This window comes from Hyperolius riggenbachi, chromosome 1 (assembly GCF_040937935.1).
Source record: "Hyperolius riggenbachi isolate aHypRig1 chromosome 1, aHypRig1.pri, whole genome shotgun sequence".
In the NCBI taxonomy this organism is placed as follows: Eukaryota; Metazoa; Chordata; class Amphibia; order Anura; family Hyperoliidae; genus Hyperolius; species Hyperolius riggenbachi.
Window position 1 is genome coordinate 471,831,416 of NC_090646.1, and position 13,473 is coordinate 471,844,888.

Here is a 13,473-nt window from a genome sequence, read left to right on the forward strand (position 1 = left end):
TGGAAAAGTACCAAGTGTGAAAACTTACACACTGGCGTGATGGCTGCTGCCTATAGCGGCTAGATAGTGTAATGGTCAAGGGCTCTGCCTCCGACACAGGCGACCCAGGTTCAAATCCCGGCACAGCAAGCCAGCACCCAATTTAGTTTTTGGACATCAGTAATAATGAGGTAAACAAACATTTTGGAGTGTGAGGGAGATAACGTGGTAATAAAAAGTTTATAAAAAATATGTGTAAATAATAATAATAATAATAATAATAATAATAATAAAAATGTGTATATATATATATATATATATATATATATATATATATATATATATAAAATAAAAAAAATAATAATAATACAATAATAACAAATAAATAAATACATTTAAAATTAATAACAATAATAATAATAATAATAATGATAATAATAATAAAAAGAGAGCGACATTTAAAAACTATAGCGGCTATATGTGGATCCAACATTCAGTAAACCTATTCCAGTACTTCATTCAGTCCTTCTGGAATAAGGGTTTTGAGTACTTGTATCCAATACATTTCTCTTTTTTTGATTTTCATGGGCGTTGGGTGAAGTCTCACCAATAGAGTCAATCAAGGTTATGGAGAAGGAGTCTGGGTTACTGTGGTGGTGTGAATGAAAATGCCTGGAGACACTGTGGAAGGGAAATTTATTTAAGATGTTTCTCTTGTACTCCTCCTGTTACGTGCCATTTGTGTTGTCCTGCCCACATACTGGAGACGACAGGCACAGGTTATGACGTAAATGATATATTTTGATAGGCAAGTGTTGTTCTGTTTGATGGAATATTGAATACCTGTGGCTGTGGAATGAAACACTGGGGTATTGGTAACAAACTGGCATGCAGAACATCTGGGGCTTCTACAAGGGTGAGAGCCTGGTTCGATCGGGGACATGGTAAGAGTGGGAGCTGGAGGTGGTGTATGGAGACGACTGGGGGCTAGGAGATTCCGGAGATTGGGAGCTCTCCTATAAGTGATTGCTGGTTTGGATGGTAAAATTATTTTAAGATAGGGGTCTTGTAGAAGGATTTCCCATCTATTATGAAGAATCTTTTTAATGTTTTGATGTTCTTTGTTGTATCTTGTGATAAACCGTGGTGGTGGGTCTGATGTGGTCGGAGAGGAGGACAGTGGAGCTAGGTTCATAGATTTTGCTCTCCGACTGGCGTCTCTAATCAGTTTTCTAGGATATTTACGAGCTGTGAATGTTTTGGTCAGTAATTTAGATTGTTCCTCATAGTCAATATTTTCAGTACAGTTGCGGTAAATACGTTTAAACTGACAATATGGGGTATTGAGTGTCCACGGCCGGTGATGATAACTGTTAAAGTGGATGTAGTTATTGGAATCGACTGTTTTAAAAAAAGTTTTGGTTTTAATGGTATTAGACTCGATGAAGATGGTCAAGTCTAGAAAGTCAATGGTTGTGGAGTGATGATGTGACGTAAATTCTAGTCCGGCTGAGTTTCTGTTGAGAAGTTGGATGAAAATGGGGATAAGGGATGTGTCGCCTTTCCAAATGAAGATTAAATCATCTATGTAGCGCTTGTAAAATACAATATTATTGATGAATAATGGATTGTGTTGTAGAAGTTGATTTTCCAATAGGCCCATTGTAAGGTTAGCATAAGATGGTGCAAATGAGCTGCCCATTGCAGTACCACTAATCTGATGATAAAATTGGTTATGGAAAGAAAAAACTTTATTTTCCAGAATGAATTCAGTGCAATGCAATAAGAATTGTTGTTGAATAACGGGCATGGATGGAATCGTGGAAAGGAAGAATTGAATAGCTGAAAGTCCAAATTGGTGTGGGATGTTGGTATAGAGAGAGGATATGTCACAGGTGAGCCAGTGAAAATCAGGGGACCAATTTATGTCGGACAGGAGCTGTATGAGATGTTGAGAATCTCTAAGATAGGAGGGTAGATTTCGGACCAGGGGCTGTAGGTGTTGGTCTAGAAAACGTGATAAATTGCTGCTCATGGAATCTATCCCTGCTATTATCGGCCTACCAGGTGGTTTTTGGAGATTCTTATGTATTTTGGGTAAGTAATAAAAAAATGGAGTTTTAGGCTGTAAATTTATATTTATATATATATACTTATATATAAGTAGATAAGTAGTATATTTATATATATGTAGATTGGCGTCAGGTCCTGTGACACTGTGTTGCCGGGGAACGCGCGCTGGGATGCGCGCATCCGCCGGCAATAGGCTCCGCTCACCCGCGACGACAACCCGCCGGCCGATCGGAAGCGCCGACGGGTTGTTAATCCCATGATCGCCGCAAACAAAGTGTATAAGACACTTTGTAATGTATACAAAGTGTATTATACAGGCTGCCTCCTGCCCTGGTGGTCCCAGTGTCCGAGGGACCACCAGGGCAGGCTGCAGCCACCCTTGTCTGCACCAAACACACTGATCCTGCCCCCCCCCTTCCCTCTGATCACCCACAGCACCCCTCAGACCCCCCCCCCCGCCCATCCCCCAGACCACTGTTTGCACCCAATCACCCCCCTAATCACCCATCAATCACCCCCTGTCACTATCTGTCAACGCTATTTTTTTATTTATTCCCTAAACTGCCCCCTGGGGACTCCTGATCACCCCCCACCCCTCAGATTCTCCCCAGACCCCCCCCCCCCCGTGTACTGTATGCATCTATCCCCCCTGTAATAACCCACTGATCACCTGTCAATCACCTGTCAATCACCCATCAATCACCCCCTGTCACTGCCACCCATCAATCAGCCCCTAACCTGCCCCTTGCGGGCAATCTGATCACCCACCCACACTATCAGATCGCCCGCAAACCCGCCATCAGATCACCTCCCAAGTGCATTGTTTACATCTGTTCTCTCCTCTAAACACCCACTAATTACCCATCAATCACCCCCTATCACCACCTGTCACTGTTACCCATCAGATTAGACCCTAATCTGCCCCTTGCGGGCACCCAATCAACCGCTCACACGCTCAGATTGCCCTCAGACGTCCCCCCCCCCCTTATCAATTCGCCAGTGCATTATTTACATCTGTTCTTCCCTGTAATAACCCACTGATCACCTGTCAATCACCCATTAATCACCCCCTGTCACCCCCTGTCACTGCCACCCATCAATCAGCCCCTAACCTGCCCCAAGGTATTCCCCAAGGTATTCCGTTAGGGGTATGGTGAGTTCATAGAAGATTTTATTTTTTTGTCACAAGTTAGCGGAAATTGATTTTAATAGTTTTTTTTTCACAAAGTGTCAATTTCCGCTAACTTGTGACAAAAAAAAATCTTCTATGAACTCACCATACTCCTAACAGAATACCTTGTGGTGTTGTCTTTCTAAAATGGGGTCACTTGTGGGGTTCCTAAACTGCCCTGGCATTTTAGGGGCCCTAAACCGTGAGGCATAGTCTTGAAACCAAATGTCTCAAAACGACCTGTGAAATCCTAAAGGTACTCAATGGACTTTGGGCCCCTTAGCGCAATTAGGGTGCAAAAAAGTGCCACACATGTGGTATCGCTGTACTCAAGAGAAGTAGTATAATGTGTTTTGGGGTGTATTTTTACACATACCCATGCTGGGTGGGAGAAATATCTCTGTAAATGAACAATTGTGTGTAAAAAAAATCAAAACATTGTCATTTACAGAGATATTTCTCCCACCCAGCATGGGTATGTGTAAAAATACACCCCAAAACACATTATACTACTTCTCCTGAGTACGGCAATACCACATGTGTGGCACTATTTTGCAGCCTAACTGCGCTAAGGGGCCCAAAGTCCAATGAGCACCTTTAGGCTTAACAGGGGTGCTTATAATTTAGCACCCCCCCCAAAATGCCAGGACAGTAAACACACCCCACAAATGACCCCATTTTGGAAAGTAGACACTTCAAGGTACTCAGAGAGGGTCATGGTGAGTCCGTGGCAGATTTCATTTTTTGTTGTCACAAGTTAGCAGAAATGGAAACTTTTTTTTTTTTGTCTCAAAGTGTCATTTTCCGCTAACTTGTGACAAAAATAAAATCTTCTATGAACTCACCATGCCTCTCAGTGAATACTTTGGGATGTCTTATTTCCAAAATGGGGTCATTTGGGGGGTATTTATACTATCCTGGAATTTTAGCACCTCGTGAAAGATGACAGGTGGTCAGAAAAGTCGGAGATGCTTCAAAATGGGAAAATTCACTTTTTGCACCATAGTTTGTAAACGCTATAACTTTTACCTAAACCAATAAATATACACTGAATGTTTTTTTTTTTTATCAAAGACATGTAGCACAATAAATTTGGACAAAAATGTATACAGAAATTTTACTTTATTTGACAAATTTTATCACAGAAAGTTAAAGTTAAAAAAATATTTTTTTTCACAAAATTCATGTCTTTTTTGATGAATATAATAAAAACTAAAAATCGCAGCCGCAATCAAATAGCACCAAAAGAAATCTGTATTACTGACAAGAAAAGGAGGTAAAATTCATTTAGATGGTAGGTTGTATGATCGAACAAAAAAACGGTAAACCTGCAGTGGTCTGAATGGAAAAAAAGGCTCTGGTTCTTAAGGGGTTTTATGACTGCAGTCCTTAAGTGGTTAAAATGGATATGTTGTGATCCGCTGAAAGTGTGAACCGGCCCTAACGGTGCCCATTAACTGTACAATTATTTCACCAAATGCGATCTTTCAATTCGATTTTTACGATCGAATTGTATAGAAAATTTTCCAATTATGAAGGCAATTGATAGTTAGGTCGATTGCTTTTTAGGAGAAAAATCAATCCGAAAGTTGGAAAATATGATCACATTTGAAGAAAGAATTGTTCAGTAAATGTGAACATTCGATAATTGCCTTCAGATTACTTACGATCATTCAAATATAATTGAAAGATCGCATATAGTGAAAAATTGTACCATTAATGGACAAGTTAAGACAGAATGACTTTATTACTTTTGGTGAAAAAAAAAATGTCCTTGAAAAAGCCATTGGTGCTACTTGTAGTTAATAGGCTGCTGTGTGCAGCAAACTTTATTTTCACAAAATCATATGCTGGATACTTAGTGACAATATGCATAAACATGGCATGATAAAATTATGATTTGCACAGGCCATACATCCGTGACATCCACCATCACGTCACTTGAGCATCCACTTATCCTGGAATGTGACATATGCTTTGCTTGCAAAACATAATTTTGGATTGCCATGTCTATGCATATCATCCCTATCTATGTATCCAGTACAGAGTCAGGACAAGGTCCTCTTGCACCCAAGGCTGAGACACCAAAGTTCGCCCCTCCATCCCTCCCACCCCAGCCGCACACACTGATTGCTATTAGACTAAGAGGCGCCCCAGCCCCCCTAACACCATAATCTCTAGTTATCTGGCTTGCAGTCACTGTTATGTATCCCCTTTTCTTATTTCTCTCTGCTTCAAACACAATAGAGGAATGATAGCTGAGTGAGTTGTGTGCCCCCTCCTACACTGCGCCCTGAGGCTGGAGCCTCTCTCGCCTATGCTTCGGCCTGGCCCTGATCCAGTATATTATTTTGTGTAAATACACATTGCACTTTTCAGTGCCAGACACACTCCTTTCAATTTTAAACTTTTTACTTTTCCAGCTTGTAACTGGTGAAGACATTTTGGGCTTGATTCACAAAGCGGTGCTAACTGTTTAGCACGGGTGTGCTAAACAGTTAGCACGTGAAGTGCCGTTCGTGGACTTTTGCGCATGCAAAGTGCCGCGATTCACGCGATTGTTGCAAATAGCGCGCGCAAATGTCCGCAATCGCACGAATCGCGGCACTTTGCAAACGCGCTAAAGTCCGTGAACGGCACTTCACGTGCTAACTGTTTAGCACACCCGTGCTAAACAGTTAGCACCGCTTTGTGAATCAAGCTCTTTGTGTTTTTGTCTGTGAAAGAACTTCCAAAATACCCCCAGCTCTTTTTTTTTTTTTAGATACACTCAAAACTACACTATGAGGATTTTTTTTTGCATATTTAGAACTTATATTTATAGTAAGTATGACCTACAGTATAGTTTCTTGTTTGTACAAATGTCTTGTTAACTTTGCACTGGAATAGTGTCTGACCTGGTTACAGTTTCATCTTCCAATGGACACCATGCATGAATCTCACAGGTCTTCATTGATCCACGTGTAGAATTTACACAGCGCCCTGTCTGTATGCCTGCAGGGGGACAAAACAACAGAAATAAAGAGATTGGTGAGATCACTTTTGTTACCGGGAGGAATCAAACTTGTGTGTTTGGGAACCGCAGATGATTCCTCTGCAATTTCTTTAACACACATTTATGCCTTTTTGGGTGCTTGTGACTTCAGTGAGGAATGGGAAAGTAGTGCAGGTTGCATCTTTTTTTTTTTATGTGCCTTCCCAGTGCGGCAAATTGCTGCAGAACTGCGATCCCTCCCTAACTGTGTTGATTTAACTACCCCCCCCCCTCCCCCATCACTCTTCTAGCTAAGCACCTCAATATCATCTCCATTAGCTTTTCAATCAAGACAAGTTTACTCACCTCCCTAGGACTGGAGGGTGACTGCTTTAATCATTGACAGGAATTTTCTACATTGTCAACTCTGACAGGAATGGGACTACACTTTGGCTATGCAGTGCCTGGTCCTGTCATCATAAATTCTAAGCTGAAATGTACACTGATTGGTTCATGGACATGCTGTGGCAGCAACAAGGAAAGGTGGAGAGGAAGCCTAAAAAAATATGTTTTACCCATATACCACCATTAGGTTATGTCCTAAATTTAGCTGGAGGTTGAAGCCGTGATCTCTATATGTACAGTAAATATCTAAGGGGACCTCCATAGTTGGCTTGCTGCTCTAATATGTTATGTGGGGGCACACTACATTATTACCTTATTTTGGAGCAATGCTACACTATTACATTGGTTACATGCTGCATCATTGTGCATACTGTATTTTTATTTTATTTGGAGGACATGGTTTGGAGATCATGTTATTTTGGCATATCTAGTCTTTTACTGGTGTCTGTCACTACAGCTACTGATGCCTTTCATTGGAAGTCTGTCACTGGGATCTGCAAGGATGCTGCCTGTCAGTAGCAGCTGCCCATCAGTGGCATATACTTGCAGTAGTCTCTGCCTGGGAGTGGTATTTGCCTGTGACTAGGGTTCTAACTAGCCTTTACTGCTTCTTACTCACATAAGTCTTTTGCTGCTTCTTACTAACATCGTAACAATCAGCAGCATGCATGTTTATGTACAGAAAAAACTGTTACTGTTTTCAAGTACCTTTCAATGAACCCCCCTTGTTACAAATGGCAACAAATACAATAGTACCATGTCCAGCGTGATATCTGCCATTTATAATATGCATAAAAAGGCCACTGCTGTTTTGATTTGTACAAAGAATAATGTGCTATGTAGAGTTTGTTAATCCTGATTATTCACTATTCTATAGTGGTTTAACATAAGTGGATGTAGTTTTCTAATCTCATCATTACTACTTAGTTGCAAGACCAGATTGCAGTGTTTTTAGACTGTAACAACATTGCCCCTAATGATGTCTGGATGCAGTTTGTGGTTAACTAATTGTTTTCCAATATAATTCAGCTAATAACTTTAAGTGGTTGTTAATTTATTGATTTCAGCTGTTTTTAGGGGTCTTTTTTTAGAATATTTTAAGTATTTCTCAGCCATCATAAAAGGTAGCAAGCTTCATCAGTTTTCCTTAGATAAGATTTTGGCCGGTTAAGGTTCTGCAAGTATTTACTGTTATAACATCTTTTTTTTAAGGTATTCCTCATATTCAAGGCCAGATTTGTAATTTTTCTGCCCCTATGTCAACTTTCTTGTGGCTGCCCTGTTGTGAGCAGCAGCCACTGACCTCTCATTCTATGTGTTGTAGCTCTCTCTTTCACATCTAGTTGTCATGTACAGCTCCATTGGGTAGCAGCTTCCCTCTTTCATGCATTATGTCCCCATTCTCATTTGTTGCCTCCCTTTCAGATTTGCAGACTCCTCATCCATATGCAGTAACCACTCTTCTGTGTCCAGCTGGCTTCTTGGGTGACAGCTGCCCAAGGCCTGGGCCTGTGTGTCCTATCCAGGAATCCAGCTCTATTCATATTCACAAACTTGGTTGATATCCCCGACATAAGGCCTGGTTAGTCATCCTTTCTCACATGGATTTAGGAATAAAATTTGATCACTGCAGCTCCCATCACTTACCATGGCCAAGCACTTGCATCTCTCCGTCTTTGCAGTCATCAGCGCTGATACATCTGGCATCAATGACAGACTTACTCTGAAATATATATTAAATTAACAAAGAACTGCACTTAAGAATGAGAGAAAAACAAGATATAGAGTTACAAGCTCATCTACAGTCAGTTATCTTATGTTCTGGTAGTCACACATATATGAACATTCAGAAATGCCTGTGAAACAGTGTATTTTTCCTAGTTTTCTATAGAAGGTGGATAGTCAGAGCCTCTATTAGGTTTTTTAGCTATCTGGGTCCAGGTGGGGGACGTTTCCTATAATGTTCTGGTCTCAATGAGAGGATTACCAAGAACAGGAATTGAACTGCAACCTCATGCTGACATACATAAAAAGTTTTAGTAGAGTGGAAAAACTGTAAAATATTTATAATACTTTTACTGCTGTCTATTTATCACTTCCTGCTTGAGTAGCAGGATCACACAAAGAACAGGAAGTGGTAAGAAATATTCTTAACAGGTGTGCAGACACATATGAAAACTCTTCCTGTCTTTCAAATCTACGGTATATTCAAAACAGATATAAAAGATATAAGAAGAATAATACCCCCCCCTAACCCCCAGCCCTGGCGCACTACCCATACTCGCATCCTCCAGAGGAAAACACGGGCCACTGAACGGAAATGGAGAAAAACTAGACTTAACCAGGATTTCCTACAGTACAAGACCAACCTGCTGCAGTTCCACACTGCCCTTGCTCATGCGAAGCAGGAATACTTTACCAAGCTCATCGGAGCACAAGCTTCCAACCCCCGGCGTCTTTTTGCCACCTTCAACTCCCTGCTTAAACCCACCCCCCCCACCCTCCGTTTCCTCCCTCTCTGCCACAGATTTAGCCACCCACTTCACCCACAAAATTGTCTCCATCCGCCAGGAAATATCCAATCTCCAATCTTCACCTCCCACCCCCTCCCAACCAGCTCCTCCTCCACCCTATCCTCCCCTCACATCCTTCACTCCTACTACCACGAGAAAGTCAACCACCTACTGCAGACTTCCCATACCACTACTTCCCCCCTTGACCCCATCCCTTCTGATTTACTCCAGCCTCACTTCACGGAATTGGCCCCAGTCCTCACTACCCTGTTCAACCTCTCCCTATCCACAGGCACCTTCCCCTCAGACTTCAAGCAGGCCACTGTACTACCCCTGCTTAAGAAACCCTCACTCAACCCCTCACTACCCTCCAACTACCGTCCTATCTCCCTCCTCCCCTTTGCCTCAAAAGTCCTTGAGCGTCTGGTTCACAAACGCCTGACCCAGTACCTCAATGCCAACTCACTGCTAGACCCACTCCAATCTGGATTTCGGCCTGCCCACTCAACCGAAACTGCTCTCACCAAAGTGGTGAACGACCTTGCCTTAGCTAAAGCTGAAGGTAAATACTCCATTCTCCTCCTCCTTGACCTGTCAGAAGCTTTTGACACAGTAGATCATTCCCTACTCCTCCAGTCAGGGCCGGCCCTAGACTATTTGCCGCCTGAGGCAAAAAAAAAATTTCCGCCGCAACCCCCCCCCCCCCCCCCGGTGGGGGGCGCGCTCTGGGGGGGCCGCCGAGCTGGAGGGGTAGCTGGCAGGACGGGGGTATTGGGCCTAGCGGCGGGGAGGGGGTCGTACCCCCCCCTCCCTCGCCTGGGTCCCCCGTGCTCCGCTACCCTCCAGCCTTAAATACAAGCAGCCGCTATGTGTAAGAGGCACGGGCGGGTAGCAGCAACGCTGCAGGAAGTGACATCAGTGGAGCGCACGCTTGGAACGAGGAAGAGGTGAGTAATCCCCGCCCGTGCCTCTTACACATAGCGGCTGCTTGTATTTAAGGCTGGAGGGGAGCGGAGCACGGGGGACCCAGGCGAGGGAGGGGGGGTCCCACCCCCCTCCCCGCCGCTAGGCCCAATACCCCCGTCCTGCCAGCTACCCCTCCAGCTCGGCGGCCGGCTGCCCGCACCCACGGACGGGCGGGTGCCGCCCCTGGAATTTTGCCGCCTGAGGCAAAAGTTTCACCCCGCCTCATGAGCGGGCCGGCCCTGCCTCCAGTCCCTCCAGTCCTTGGGCATTCATGATCTCGCCCTGTCCTGGCTTTCATCCTACCTCTCCAACCGCTCCTTTACGACCGCCTTCAATGAGTCCTCGTCCACCCCCAACCACCTCTCGGTGGGAGTCCCCCAAGGTTCGGTCCTTGGCCCCCTGCTGTTCACCCTATACACATCCTCCATTGGCAAGGTTATCTCCTCCATGGGTTTTAACTATCATCTGTATGCAGATGACACCCAGATCTACCTCCACACCCCTGACATATCCACCACGACCATGGACAAGGTCTCCTCCTGCCTATCAGCCATCTCCTCCTGGATGTCCGCTAGGTTCCTGAAACTAAATCTAGACAAAACGGAATTTATGATCTTCCCACCCCGGCCATCCATGAACCTCCCAGATGTGCATGTCACTGTTAACCACACTACCATTCGCCCTACCTCTCAAGCCCGCTGTCTGGGTGTCACCCTTGACTCCGCACTCTTCTTCACTTCCCACATCCAAAACCTCACAAAGTCCTGCAACTTCCACCTTCGTAACATCTGTAAGATTCGCCCTTTCCTGACCTCTGCCACCACCAAACTCCTCATCCATGCCCTCATAATTTCCCGCCTTAACTACTGCAATGCCCTGCTGTCTGGTCTCCCTATGACCCGAACAGCCCCACTGCAGTCCATCATGAATGCGGCAGCCAGAATTATCCACTGCTCCCATCGCTCCACCACGGCAGATCCCCTCCTAGAATCCCTCCACTGGCTTCCTATCCAGTCCAGAATCAGATTCAAGATACTGTGTCTGACCTACAAATCTGTCCACAAAACCTGTCCAACCTACATTTCCGATCTTACTCAGAGGTACACACCTAGACGCTCACTCCGCTCTTCCAATGAACTTCGCCTAACCGCCCCCCGCATCACCCAGTCCCATGCACGCCTCCAGGACTTCTCAAGAGCTGCTCCAACACTATGGAACTCCCTACCTCCACCCATTAGGGCAGCCCCCTCCTTCAACATCTTCAAGAAAGCCCTCAAAACTCACCTTTTCACTCTGGCCTACTACCCCTCACAAGTGCTCTAAACCTACAGCTGAACTCTGGTCCCCTACCATTCGTGTCCTTACCTCTCCCTCTAGATTGTAAGCCTTTGGGCAGGGTCCTCCTCCTTTTGTGTCCTACCTGATCTTGCACCTCCATTACTGTGAACCCATGCTATGCATCTGAGTGAACCTAACTTGCCTAATCTCCATGCTCCATCCAGTGACTGACTAAGCATTACCTGGTACTCATACTGTGCTGTGTGATCTGGTTTTCTTGTATTCCTGTATTGTCATATTGCTGTATGTCACCCCTAAATATTGTCTGTAACCTAAATTAATGTTCAGCGCTGCGTAATATGTTGGCGCTTTATAAATACAATAAATAAATAAATAAATAAATAATATGTTTAAGGAAGCGTAAAGTGAACTTGAACTCTGTATTATTATTATTTTTTTTTAATAAAAGCTATTTCTGCATTATACTCAAAACAGGATTGTATACCTATCTTTAGTTTGCTTTGGTAATGTCCAATTTTTTAAATATCATATATCAGCAATAGTATCTGTCTTCCAGCACTGATCCCTCTCTCCTGTTTAAGTAGTGTTATTTCAAAGAAGCCTAGAGGTAGAAATTAACTGTTAAGGCTTCTTTCACACTGTGTTCATTGCGTCACATTATCAACTATTATTATTATTATTTATTGTATTTATAATGCGCCAACATATTACGCAGCGCTGGACAATAAATATATACAATGATACAAGGATGACATACATAGGGTTATACACATAGAACAAAGTTATACATACAAATTGTACAAAATACATGATCATGCAATATGGGCTGGTTATGTAGGCCCAGTAATACAAGTACAGGCTGTCATAGGACAGGAGCACATGATCCTGTAGATTACACTAGGGAGTGGAGGACCCTGCCAGAGGCTTACAATCTAAAGGGAGGGGTGGAAACACTAGGGGGGGCTGTTAAATATTCCTTAGAGAGTTACTGTGTGGTAGGAGGTGGGTAGGCCATCATAAAGAGGTGGGTTTTGAGGGCTTGCTTGAATGTGTTTAAAGAGGGAGCAAGTCTGATGGGTGGTGGAAGGGCATTCCAGAGGGTGGGGGCAGCTCTTGAGAAATCCTGCACGCGGGCATGGGAGTGTGAAATGCGTGGGGTGGTGAGGCGAAGGTCGTTGGAGAAACGGAGGGGACGACCTGGTGTATACTTGTGAACAAGCTCCGAGACGTAGGTAGGGCAGCTTTTGTGCACAGATTTATACGCCAGGCATAGAATCTTGAAACTTATCCTGAAACGGATAGGGAGCCAATGCAGGGATTCACAAAGGGGAGATGTGGATGCAGAGCGGTGCGAAGAATGGATGAGTCTTGCAGCCGCGTTCATCACTGATTGAAGGGGGGCAGTGCATTTCAGGGGGAGGCCAGAAAGAAGGGAATTACAGTAATCAAGGCGGGAGATGATGAGGGCATGGATGAGCAGTTTGATCGTGTCCGGGGTTAAGAAGGGGCGGATCTTGGAGATATTACGGAGGTGGAAATTGCAGGCTCTGGTGATGTTTTGGATGTGTGGGATGAAGGAGAGGTCAGAGTCCAAGGTGACACCCAGACAGCGGGCCTAGGAGGTAGGGAAAATGGTTGTGTTGTCGATTGTGAGGTGGAAATCTGGGATGGGTGCAGCAGCATGGGGTGGAAAGATCAGGAGCTCAGTTTTGTCTAGGTTAAGCTTTAGGAACCTAGCTGACATCCAGGAGGAAATTGCTGAGAGACACGAGGAGACCTTGTTTATGGTGGTGGATGAGAGATCGGGGGAATGGAGGTAAATCTGAGTGTCATCTGCATAAAGGTGGTAATTGAAGCCCAGGGAGAAGATAAGCTTGCCAATTGAGGAAGTGTATATGGAGAAAAGAAGGGGGCCTAGAACAGAGCCCTGGGGGACCCCAACTGAGAGGGGGGCAGGGGTTGAGGAGGAGCCATTGAAGGAAGTGGTGAAGGAGCGATTGGATAGGTAGGAGGAGATCCAGGCCAAGGCAAGACCATGGATGCCCATGGACTGTAGTGATTGGAGGAGGAGGGAGTGGTCAACAGTGTCAAAT

The 13,473-nt window shown here is 44.4% G+C and overlaps 1 protein-coding gene across 7 annotated transcripts in view; it reads right to left on the reverse strand.

The window, feature by feature from the left end:
• P2RX2 (purinergic receptor P2X 2) overlaps positions 1-13,473 on the reverse strand; it is a 147,084-nt gene that overhangs the window by 82,529 nt on the left and 51,082 nt on the right. For all 7 annotated transcript variants that reach the window (XM_068240698.1, XM_068240682.1, XM_068240691.1 and 4 more), the window contains 2 exons: positions 8,250-8,325; positions 6,121-6,217 (listed from right to left, as the gene is read on the reverse strand). In XM_068240698.1, coding sequence (XP_068096799.1) covers positions 6,121-6,217; positions 8,250-8,325 — 173 coding nt within the window. The remainder of the gene's footprint in view (positions 1-6,120; positions 6,218-8,249; positions 8,326-13,473) is intronic.